We start from the raw sequence: 12,998 nt of genomic DNA on the forward strand, positions 1-12,998 counted from the left end.
CTTTCAACAGATCAATCTTTATTCATAAACAAATTAATTATGTATAAAAGTCGAAAAACATTTGATGCAGACCCCCAAAAAAACTGCATCTAGCTTATAATCTCTTGAATATGAAAACACAACAAACAACAAATCCATTTGCCTTAACCATTGTGCGCTGTTAAGGGTCTTTTTGACCCACATTTCTGACTTTCATTCATGGGGATAACATGGATAATTTGACATGGTTAAGTGTTTTTAAAAGATTTTTGCCAATCTTTTGGAAAATGCAGTTCTAAAAGTAACAATTTATCACTTTAACCAGTAGATGGCTGCAGAGCACCACTATTTACTATTTGCTTTTTGACTAACTGAAAGACATCTTTTCACAAGTTTTTCCAGTTGTACTCATATCTACATATAATGAAATCACAATTATAATAATAAAAGTTACTTTTTGTACTGAAAAAAATCTGTTTTTCAGTAATGTTATATATTATGATTAGAATCAAATGAATTTGATCAATGGACAAAATTCATTCTCAAAATCAGAAACAACACAGAACACACAGACAGAAATGAAGTGGCACACTTTAAATTTGTAGAATTATATGAAAAACAGATGTTTGAAATAAATGATAAACTCTAAAAACTCCAACTTTTCTCTTTGTAACATCCTGATCAGGTTTGATTCTAATCATAATGGAACATTATTGAAAAACTGATTTTTTTTCAGTACAAAAACTGCCAAACTTTGACAAAAAGTAACTTTTATTGTTATAATTGTGATTTCATTATATGTAGATATGAATCTAACTGGAAAAAACTTGTGAAAAGATGTCTTTTAGTTTGAAACTTTTAGTACTTTTAGAGCTCTGCAGCCATCTACTGGTTAAAGTGATTTTTCTTTTTTTTTCTTTTACTTTTAAAACTGCATTTTCCAAGATTTGGCCAAAAATCTTACACTAAACCATGTCAAATTATCCATGTTATCCCCATGAATGAAAGTTAGAAATGTGGGAATTTTATAAGGCAAATTTTTTATTTTTTATTTTTGGAGAATTTTGTGGAGTAAAAATGTCCAAAATGTAGAGTAAAAACATTAATAAACTGAGTAAAATTACATTTGTTTAAAATATATATGTTGTTACAAAATAACATTTTGTTGCCTGGGGTCTCTCAGACCCCAAATAGCCTGACTGTAAACCGCAAACGAACAGCGCACAAGGGTTAAAGTTGTGGAACATAGTGCAGAACAAAGTGCAGCCATAACTGGGCATTGTCTATCAAAAAGTTAAATGAAAATAAATAAATACAAATAAATAGAATGAAGAAAAAAAATATCTATATAGAGATGTCATTTAAAGGGTTAAGTTATGTTTATGCACTAAACAAGACCAATAAACTTGATTTATTAACCTATTAACACAGTATACCCCATTTTCCCATGATATATGTACTTACAAGGCATTTGCCCACCGGCAACTATAGTTGCCGCTTGGACTTTTGACTAAGTATACAAAAAACTATAGATCTCTTGTAAGATTTGTTTTGTTTGGCTGATTCTAGAGACCTTCATGATTATGTAGATATATATATGTCAACAAAAAATACTTATTAGTAACATGAAAATGACCTTTCTTTGGGAGGGTTTGCCTTCGCCCTGCTTCGTGGAAATAGGGGTAGGAAGTTGACAGCCTCATGTGACAGGGAGGAAGTGAATACCTTTTTTTTTTTCTTGAAATCCTTTATTTGGTTGTTTGCTTGCATTCCATTGAGAAATAAAACATGGACAACATCTAGAAAAATATTTACAAAAGGAAAATGACAACTATGTACTGCGGCAACTATAGTTGCCGGTGGGCTTAAATGGGTTAAATGTTTAATTTAGGTTTACATTGAATTTAGCATGTTAAGGTGATGATTATCAGAGTTTCTAGCAAAAGACTTCGGCCAGTCCTGTTTTACTAAAACTCTTAATGGCTCTTGGAACTTTTGTTTTAGCAAGAGAGTCCTGCCAGTCCTGTACTCGAGTCTCAGCATTTGAATAGATATGCTGAGTGGATTAGGAGTGGCAACACTCTCACTCTCATCACAAAGTTTTGGTTCCTGCCCCTAAATGTATATAAATTGTAAGAGAACGTTCCCTGAGTCAGACTTTGGTGACTGCAGCTACTGACAGCTCGTGTTCTCAATAAAGAATCCTGCTGAAGAAAGAACCAAGTCTCCTGGTCGTCGATTCTGAGTTTCCAACTACTGACTCCTCTCAGCCTGAGGCCTAACATAGGAACCTCCAAGGCTATGACCTTGACCATCCAACACATGCGATGGAGGATCGAATATCTGAAGAATCATGATATTGTCTACAGGCACCTCAGTACCGGGCAAGAATAATGTTGAGTGGCTCCCACACTAGCAAGTAAGAGGGGGCAGCACCACCACTCTTCCAGGGAGTAAGACGAGCAGGAAGCAGACTCAATAGATTCTCATATATATTCATATATTTTCATATATCTCATCCACAGGACATGATGGGTGCCAGGGATAACCCATCAGCCTGATGCCAATAGGCTGGATGACAGGATTCATCCTCCAATCTACAGGAACATGGAGTTTTAGTGGGAATGTCCTTACGTGTACACCCTTAGAGGCTTGCGGAGGGCACCGAGGCCGCCACAGAGGCCCTAAGCATGAACGGGAGATCCCGTTAGAGAGCAGGATGGAACACCAGTACTGAAGCCAGTGGGCAGTAATTAACTGGGTTCAATGCCCTCCCTAACTTAATTGTTTATTTCCTAGTAGAGTGGGGTTCTAGAACGGATGACCTGACCACCTCGGTGGAAAGGGCCACCTATTTATGGGTGGGACCCCCTCAGGGGCCATACCCATAGTTTCCATAATTCTGGTCGTGGATGAAATAATGTACCACCGGCCTGAGAAAGAAGATCTCTCCTAATAGGAATTTGCCATGGAGGACTCTCCAAGAGACTAATAAGGTCCGAGAACCAAATTCGGGCCGGCCAGTATGGAGCTACAAGGAGTGATCTTACACCGTACCTCCTGACCCTTTCTAGAACCCCAGGGAGCAGAGCGATCGGGGGAAAAGCGTACAGTTGTGACCTCGGCCACATCTGTACCATAGCATCCAAGCCCAAAGGAGCTGGATGTGAGAGAGAGAACCTGAGCGGGCAATGAGAATTCTCATGAGAAGCGAACAGGTCAACCTCCGCCCGGCCGAACTCTCTCCATATAAGCTCAACCACTTCAGGGTGGAGCCGCCATTCCCCGGGCCTCAGCCCCTGCCTCGATAGGATGTCTGCTCCCAAATTTTCAACCCCAGGAATATAAATAGATCTGACAGAGAGAAATTTATCCTGGGACCAAAGAAGAATCTGATGTGCCAGTCTACAAAGAGGGCGAGATCTCAAACCTCCTTGGCGGTTGATATGAGAGACCACCAACATATTGTCTGTCCTAAAAAGAACATGATGGCCTCTGAGGTCCACAAGGAAGTGCCTCAGGGCAAAAAATACAGCCAACATCTCCAAGCGATTAATATGCCATGAGAGATGATGGTCCTTCCAAGTACCTCGGGTATAACGGCCCTCCATAACCACACCCCAGCCCGTGAGGGACGCATCCGTAGTCAAAGTCTTCCTCTGACATGGTGCTCCCAAAACCGGGCCTTGAGACAGGAACCATGGTTTCTTCCACATGACGAGAGAACAAAGGCATCTGCGCGTAACTCTGATCATGCGAAAAGGGTTTCCCAGAGGAGAAAACCCCTTGGTCCTGAGCCACCACTGCAAGGCCCTCATATGGAGCAGACCAAAGAGCACTACTGTGGAAGCTGCAGCCATAAGACCCAAAACTCTCTGAAAGTGTTTGACAGTGATAGCCTGGCCTAACCTAATACTCTTCATTGTGCTTAAGATAGTATTAATACGAGCAGGAGACAATTGTGCCCGCATCGTAACTGAGTCCCACTCTACCCCCAGGAACGTAGTCCTCTGAAGAGGAGTTAAGGAACTTTTCTTCACATTGAGTCTCAACCCCAAGCACCTCAAATGACGCAAAACAACATCTCGATGTTGAATTGCCAATTCTTTCGACTGAGCTAAAATGAGCCAGTCATCTATATAATTTAAGATACGGATCCCCTGAAGTCTCAATGGAGCAAGGGCCGCGTCCATACAGTGGACAGAGTTTAAATTTTCTCTACAGGCCTCGTGAGAGGTTGCGAATGTGTCAGGGCCATAGATTTTATAGGAACACTGCGTGTAATACATCCGCTCGAAGTTGATGCGTCCCGAAGCGCACTTAACGGCGGGAAGCAACATCGATTTCCTGAGGGCTCTGCGGAGGACTGCCCCCTGGCAGCAGACCCACGAGACCTGGAGCGACGGCGGGGGAGAGATGAGATGCAAACGACTCTTCAACCCTGGGCATCATCCCATAGCCCTCCTTGGCACCCATTATATTAGAATAGAGATGGACATTGGGGCCAGATATTCTTGAGGAGAAGGGCTTATTCCACGATCTCGACACCTCGGTGTGGAGATCGGGAAAAAATGGAAGACTCCGGCGTAGAGGTTGCGACCGAGTCTGCAGGAAGCGCTCATCAAATTTACTTTTTTTAGTCGCTTCCTGCATTTCTGGTGGCCAATCGATCTTTAATTTAGCCACTGCTCTGGTCACAACCTCTAGCAGCTCCTCAAAGGCAGGGGAATGGGGTGGTGAATTTTCACATTCCCCTGTCTCGATGCCCAAAATATCTAGCTCCTCGGAACCAGATAATTCGAGCATCGGTTCCACTACAGAGGCGGAAGAAGCTGCAGCGTGGGCTTCAGCACCCTGAGCGGAACTCCGGGAACTAGCTTCAGAATGTTGAGAAAGGGCTGAAGCCGTCTCAACATCATCCGCTAGATCCCTTTGCGATCCCCATGAATGCAGACGCCGCGCTGCCTCGACAGACGCGGGACCTGATCCACGGGGATCGCGAGCCTGACCAGCCTCATTGAACATGGCCCGGCGGGAGCGGAGCGTTCTTAGGGGCATTTGTTCACAGTTAGCACAGAAGGGTTAAGTTGTTCACTGTGCATGCTCCGCTCCCAGACAAACTACACAAAGCGAGTGTGTGTCACCCTCGCTTAAATAACGTGGGCAAGGGGACGCACACTGCCTGAATAGCTTCTCTTTATTCGCCATAATACTAATTTCAAGGGACAAACAACACCAAATAGAACAGACAAGATGACATACAGCGCTTGCTGAAGACCAGAAGCTAACATTTCCTGGTTCCTGTGACCCTTTTGTAGCTTCCGGATCACCGTCACATGCAACGTCACGAGTGACGAAATGACGTTGCACCAATCAAGATTGGAATAGTTCCATAGTTGACTTCAGACGCGTCATGCCGAAGGCATTCCCCAAAGTATCGAGTATCGATGCAGCGGGAGTTCCCTTTACGAAAGGGAACTGCTTTCAAGTTAATCTTTGTATTTCACAAATGTCTAATTTTGGTGCAACATATACTGTAACTTATACTGTAACTACTGTAAAAATTTAATTAAGTGCATTTTAAAAGTCTGTGATCAGTATCTGCCTGTAATAAGATCCACTGAAGGTAAGTTGACTGAACACTAGTGATGGGCGCTTTCGAAACATGCTTCATGAAGCTATGAAACCTTTACAAATCTTTTTTTTTTTGAATCAGTGGTTCGGAGTGTGTATCAAACTACCAAAGTCACGTGATTTCAGTAAACGAGGCTTTGTTACGTCATAACTGTTTCAAAACGTTTGGAAATTTCAGTGGTTCACCACTGGAGGCGATGATCTCTGTGAACCCATGAATCATGCAGATTCACTGAGATTGAACAAGGGTTTGTGGTTTTTACCTGATCTCTGATCAGTTTTATACATTTGTAGGCGTTTTAATTAGACATTAGTATAATTAAAAGGAATAATAGTAGTTAATAGTCTCTTATTGGCCTGTTTAGCTGAGCCATCCATAAAATACACTGACACTGCCTCACGGTGCAGCACTAAAGCAGATGAACTACCCTTTACAAAACTTGTTTGATTGTCTTCTGCTTAAGGAAATACTTTTATTCCTTAATCTGATCATTTAAGTTTATACAAATATTCTTTGTTCATGTTAGTTCACAGGGGATTTGCTAATGTTATCAGAAAACTTTTGTATTTAAAAATGGATTAGTAAATGTTTAAACTTAAGGTTATTGAATGCTGTACAGTATTGTCCATCATTGGTTTATGTTAACTAATGTAGTTAATGTTAACAAATGAAACCTTACTGTAAAGTTTTAGCAAGTAGACAATGTGTCTGAAAACAACCGATATAAACACATTTGACCCAGTGAGCAAACCAAGGGTAACATTGACATGAAAGAACCTTAAAGATAAAATGAAATGAATGTGTATACTAACATAAATAGATCAACGCTTTCAACCTTTTTATTGTTACAATGTTGGTAGTATATTAAAATGAACAATGTGTAGTCTTTCTCCATGTTACCTTTACATTTACATTTATTCATTCAACAGACGCTTTTATCCAAAGCGACTTACAAATGAGAACAATAGAAGCAGTTAAACTAACATTAGGACAACGATATGCAAGTGCTATGACACTTCTCAGTTTAATCTATCGCAGGTTTTTTTTTTTTTTTAAGAGCAGAATAGAATAGAATAGAATAGAATAGAATAGAATAGAATAGTAGAGAAAGTGTTAGTATTACTGGATCAAGTGCTGTCGAAAAAGAAGCGTCTTTAGCCGTTTCTTGAAAGTGGCTAAGGACTCAGCAGCTCTGGTTGAGTTAGGCAGATCATTCCACCAGCAGGGAACAGTCCAGGTGAAGGTCAGAGAAAGAGATTTTGTGCCTCTTTGAGATGGCACCACAAGACGTCATTCACATGCAGAACGCAAGTTCCTGGAAGGCGTATAAGTCCGAAGTAAAGAGTTAAAGTAAAAAGGAGCAGAACCAGTGGTTGTTCTGTAGGCAAACGTCAGTGACTTGAATTTGATGCGAGCGGCAACTGGCAACCAGTGCAATTTTGTGAGGAGAGGAGTGACGTGCTCTTTTTGGCTCATTAAAGACCACTCTGGCTGCGGCATTCTGGATCAGTTGCAGAGGTTTGACCATGCAAGCTGGAAGGCCAGCCAGGAGAGCGTTGCAATAGTCCAGCCTGGATAAAACTAGCGCTTGGACAAGGAGTTGTGTAGAATGTTCTGATAGGAAGGGCCTGATCCTCCTAATGTTGTACAAGGCAAATCTACATGACCGGGCAGTTCTAGCAATGTGATCTGTGAAGTTCAATTGATCGTCAATTACCACACCAAGGTTCCTGGCTGACCTTGATGGAGTTATGGATGACGAGTCTAGCTGAATGGTGAAGTTGTGATGAAGTGTTGGGTTGGCCGGGACCACGAGTAGCTCTGTCTTCGCAAGGTTTAGTTGAAGGTGATGGTCCTTCATCCAGCCAGAAATGTCTGTCAGGCAGGCTGAGATGCGAGCAGCAACCATCGGATCATCTGGCTGGAATGAGAGGTAAAGTTGTGTGTCATCAGCGTAGCAGTGATAGGAAAAGCCATGTTTCTGAATCACAGATCCTAGTGATGTCATGTAGATGGAGAAGAGAAGTGGTCCAAGCACTGAGCCCTAAGGCACTCCAGTAGCTAGAAGTTGGGTTTTAGACACCACGCCCCTCCATGATACCCTAATTACCTGCAGTAGACAGTTTAATAGATCTAGAAGAAGAACAATCCTACTGAATTAAATTTTTTTTCTTCTCATTTTAGTCGACGCAATATTATAAAACAAATGCCCTTTAAGCTGACTACAATCATTACACACAGTCTTCTGTAATACAGCAAGGCAGGCAATTTGATTTAACTTTTGATATTAAAAATAGGAACAAAGAAGCAAATTACAAACAATAGGACAAATACAATAGAAAATAATATACAAATTAAATATTGTTTGGGGTACAGTAGCATAGGTATATTTATAACACTGTATAGTCCTCACTGTATGAATTAAATATACATTTTTAATTAACATTAATAAAATGGATGGCAACAGTTTATGAGGCTGCTGTCCCTTTAGTAGTAAGTAACAGATCCGCACACCGAATAAGCTCCTAAACTCTGTTAGTCTGAGGAAGGGTCATGTGAGGCCCGAAACGTCACTAATATAACATTTTTTTTTGAATGGGAGCTTATTCGGTGTGCGGATCTGTTACTTACTACTACATGGATTATACTGGTGATCCAGCACCCGTAATGAAAGTAAGATGTGCGTGATTTACTCCTGTGGATGCTGCTGTCCCTTTAAGAATGAATGCACGGATCTGTTACATATCCGATGTTCTCCCATTTGTTTTCGTTTGCGTAAGACAGAACAGACTGTTTACAGTGAATACTATAAAGTCCACATGATGTGCATTTTGACACAATTGTGTGTGTGTAGCTGTGAAAGAGAACTGAATTTGAGATGTGAGAGTCGGCATCTGTGCTCGTGCTTCAGCTGTGTGTTCGTCGTGTGTCCATTGTGATTAACGTCAGTAACTTTAAGTAACTGCAAAGTTAAAGAAGTGTAAGAAGTGTGATTTTTGAAATTTGTAAATCGACGCAGATCAATAGAAGATAGAATTGCGATAGATAGAATTCATATATGGATCGATTTTTCCCGCACTCCTAAGTATTGAACACACACACACACACACAGCGTAGTGGCAGTTAGTGCTGCGGCGCCCAGGGAGTGATTGGGGGTACGGTGTCTTGCTCAAGAACACCTCAGTTGTGGGTAATGAGAGTTGAAGAGAGCGTTGTTCGTTCACTCCTAGATTTCCTGCCGCTACTGAGACTCGAACCCACAACCTTTGGGTTGCAAGTCCGACTCTCTAACCATGCCACAACTGTCCTCCTTTTTCTTTTTCTTTGTTCTCTTCTTTTTATAAAATATATTTTTTTGTGATTTCATGCAACAGCATCAGGAAGACAGGTCTGCATAATCAAAGAGTTATATGCTTCTGAAAATGACAGAAGCGGTGTGATCATGACAGGCTGTTCCCTGAGGAGTTTGATCAAACTTGTGTGATCTGAGAGTCAAGAGCTGATGTCATGTGTGTCTGTATGTGTGAAAGAGCTTCACAAATCCTTTTCTTAAAGCACACAGTATCTGTATGTGTTGGTGAGAAACATTCAAATATTCACAGTAATAATAGGATAAAATACAGAAATTAAAAAATGTCAGACATTCAGACAACAGACATTAAAATTTGACGCTTCATTGGTTGCAATACAGAAGTAGATATCTTTCTCCTAGTTTTCTAGTCACTCTCATTCTTCAGTCTCTACGCATGGATGAACTTGGTTAGAAATATCTTCCCCACACTGCATTGCTATGTAAATAAACATAGTTGCACAAATAACAGAAATTACTGACCTGTCTTACTGAGGATAATGTGATCTTTATTAAATAATTCTGTAAACTTAGATTTATTGTATGGACTGTGTACAAGTGAAAGAACTCTAAACAGGGTTAAACTAAAACTAAAATCATAGAAAAAAACCTTAACTCTCTGGGGTCTGAGGAGTTTTTGGGGTCCTTGAGATGTTCTGACATGCCCTGACATGCCCTGATATTTGTGCTTTTTTCAGTTGCTTATAAACATATTAATGGCAAAGGTGTAATTACGCTCTATTTAGCACAAACAGGGCTACCATAATATGTGAACAACATGCATGTACATGTTTGTATTTTTGAGAGAATAATTTTTATGCATGGTTTTTGAAAAAACTAAAAACTAAAGTTTCTGAAATAAGGCCACAAAACACATACTAAATATGTGTCAATAAGACTTTTGACTAATGGATGTCGTTGCCTGCCTCATCCTGCCTAATCATTCACATAACACAATACATTGATTTAAATCTTTTAAAACACTTTTTGTTTGTAAAGGCAATATGCGCAAGGGAACAACAATCCAACACCATCATGCATATTTAGTGATTCACACCTGAGGAGACAATGGGGCCCACATACTTAATGAGTCATTCATTTAGGTGTGTCACCTATAGCCACAAGAAAGAATACAAGAGCAATATATATATATATATATTCTACCAAATTGGTTCACAGTTGGAAGCATCTCAATTTATTTTTATTTTTTTTCACAAATTGTGCTTGCAAATTGTATAATATCCAAGGAAAACATGTCTAGTATTTGTGCAGTTAATTCTCATACTGTATTTTCAGTTTTGGAATATGTATCCTCTCCCCAAATTTGTCAATAATAAAACACAATAAAAATTATTTAAAGAAAAGGCTTATATTTACCTTTTAAAATTTGTTTACATCTACCTTGTAAATATATATTTTTTTTTATTAAAAAGGTTACAATTACAACAACAATTCAATTGTAATCTTTCTTTGCAAAAACTAAAGTATACATTTTATCATACATATTTCAAAGTTAAGGATTCATTACTTTGAATATAGCCTACATTGACAAAACATACTATATTTAACATATTAGCAAAAATTGGCAAACATAAGCTTATTTGAGGTGGCAGATATTTTACAGTAAAAATGTGTAATCTATCCAAAACTAGTAAACGAAATGTTGTCTTTCATATATCTGTAACATAGGTCTTTCGTTTTTATTATAAGGAATATAAATGTTAATTTGCAGTTTAATACGTTGTTTATACAAATACATTTTATTTCAACATATTTCAGTCGATTTTTACTCAGTATAGCAAAATAGTTTGCTAAAAGCGGATCATTCATTCACACACAGAAACGCAATTCAAATTTAAGTTGTGAGTTGTGGTAAACAGCGCGCATCTCTGCCGTTCATTCATTCACACAGAAACGCGATTTACTTGAGAATGAAAAAAACGTACTACAGTATTCCATCCGTTGCTCCTCGAAATACCAGCACTTCTGAGTTACATTTTCCATTATTATTATTCCTCACAGCGCTGCGAGACAGTGTAAACAAGTACAATGATCTGAATAAGCTTGATGTGTTTTCTCGAGCTGATATGGGGGCGTTCACAGTTTGCATGGATTGCCTCAGTCATTTGTGTTTGAATAGCGCGTGCTCTCCGTGGGCGGGGCAGATTAAAACGTAATGAGCTGAGATGAGAACGACTGAAATCTCTCTCTTTTCATAAAGATTACATAAACAGAGAATATTTTTTCATTTAAAAGAAGAGAATTCAAGCTTCATGCCTGTGTGTCTGTATGCCTGTTTGACTGAGTATTCGCTGAGTTATGGTTCATTTTCGGACAAGTTTCAGAATGGACTTCACTGACAGAGAGGAGGCAGAACTCGCTTTGTGTTTATTTTTCTTTATTTGGCGAAAAGCACAACACTTTGTTTTTATTGTGAGTATACACACTTAACAGGATCGATTGATGTATAACACAAGCATATAAGATAAAAAGTAATATATGTATATATATATATATATATTTTTTTTTTTTTTCACTGATAAGGAAAAAAACGACCTCAGGGGGTTAAACTTATTTTATTTCAGGTAGTTGCCAAGGCAGCATTTCTCATTTTGATTTAGTTGAAGTTGAAGTACTAAAATAACTAAAACTAAATAAAAACTTTATAGACATATTTCACATCCTCTCCTCTTGTCATTTTGACCCGAAATTAATTTCCTTTTTAATTAAATTTTTAATTAAATGGAACATGGAACATGGAACAACAGCTTCACAGAACATGCAAAGACAACAACCGACATAACCAATACTGAAACAATTGGGTATATATACACTCAAGGGGAGATTGGTAAACAAGACACACCTGGGAACAATCAGGAACTAATCAACAAGAAAACCTACAAAGGGCTACAAAACATGGAGCAAGACAGGTAATAACATGAAAGTCCAGGAACGCATAAGACAGGGGCACAAAGGTTGAAATCATCACACCAATGGCTTGACAGAATAACACCAACAATAGGTGATAATAGATGACCAACAATATGCAAGTCCTGTGACCAGTCCCAGTTAGTCCAGCACAGTACACATAGCAATTTTTTTTATTTTTTTTATAAATATAGAATAGTAACTTTGAGTATTAATGTGTCAAGTGTTGACGAAAAAGATGCGTCTTCAGCAGTTTCTTGAAAATGGCTAAAGACTCTACTTGGTTGAGTTGGGCATGTCAGTCCACCAGCAGGGAACGGCCCAGGTGAAGGTCAGTGAAAGTGATGTTGTGCCTCTTTGAGATGATGGCATGTTGTTCACTTGCAGAACACACGTTTCTGGAGCAGCTCTGTCTTCGCAAGGTTGAGTTGAAGGTGATGGTTCTTCATCCAGCAAGAAATGTCTGTCAGGCAGGCTGAGATGCGACCAGCTACAGTCGGATTATCCTGCTATAATGAGAGGTAGAGTTGTGTGTCATCAGCGTAGCAGTGATGGGGAAAAAACATGTTTCTGAATCACAGATCCTAGTAATGACATGTAGATGGAGAAGAGAAGTGGTCCCAGCACTGAGCCCTGAGGCACTCCAGACACCTCACCCCTCCACGACACCCTAAAGGACCTACTGAGAGGTAAGACTTGAACCACTGGAGTGCGGTTCCTGAGATGCCCTTCATCTTTAGGATTGACAGGAGGATCTGGTGGTTAACTGTGTCAAAGGCAGCAGACAGATCCAGCAGGATGAGAACTGAGGATTTGGAAGCTGCTCTTGCCAGTCTCAGAGCTTCAATAACTGAGAGCAGGGCAGTTTCAGTTGAGTGTCCGCTTTTGAAACCAGACTGATTGTTGTTCAAGAGGTTGTTCTGCATAAGGAAGGAAGAGATCTGGTTGAAAACAACTTGTTCAAGTGTTTTCGCGACGAAAGGAAGGAGAGATACTGGTCTGTAATTTTCCAGATGTGCTGGATTTAGAGTGGGTTTCTTAAGCAATGGGGTTACACGAACCTGCTTAAATGCTGTGGGAAAGGTACCAGTGTGAAGAGAGGTGTTT

At 39.7% G+C, this 12,998-nt stretch overlaps 2 protein-coding genes across 2 annotated transcripts in view; both read left to right on the forward strand.

Moving 5' to 3' along the window:
- The window catches only part of LOC311292518 (uncharacterized protein), a 1,083,963-nt gene that overhangs the window by 486,876 nt on the left and 584,089 nt on the right, over positions 1-12,998 (forward strand). The gene's annotated exons all lie outside the window — the stretch shown is intronic.
- LOC311292554 (uncharacterized protein) overlaps positions 12,118-12,998 on the forward strand; it is a 37,221-nt gene continuing 36,340 nt past the window's right edge. The window contains exon 1 of the mRNA XM_084412278.1: positions 12,118-12,412. Within this exon, the coding sequence (XP_084268404.1) occupies positions 12,351-12,412 (62 nt within the window). The 5' untranslated portion in view covers positions 12,118-12,350. The remainder of the gene's footprint in view (positions 12,413-12,998) is intronic.

This window comes from Rutilus rutilus, assembly GCF_951802725.1.
Source record: "Rutilus rutilus genome assembly, chromosome: 6".
NCBI lineage: Eukaryota > Metazoa > Chordata > Actinopteri > Cypriniformes > Leuciscidae > Rutilus > Rutilus rutilus.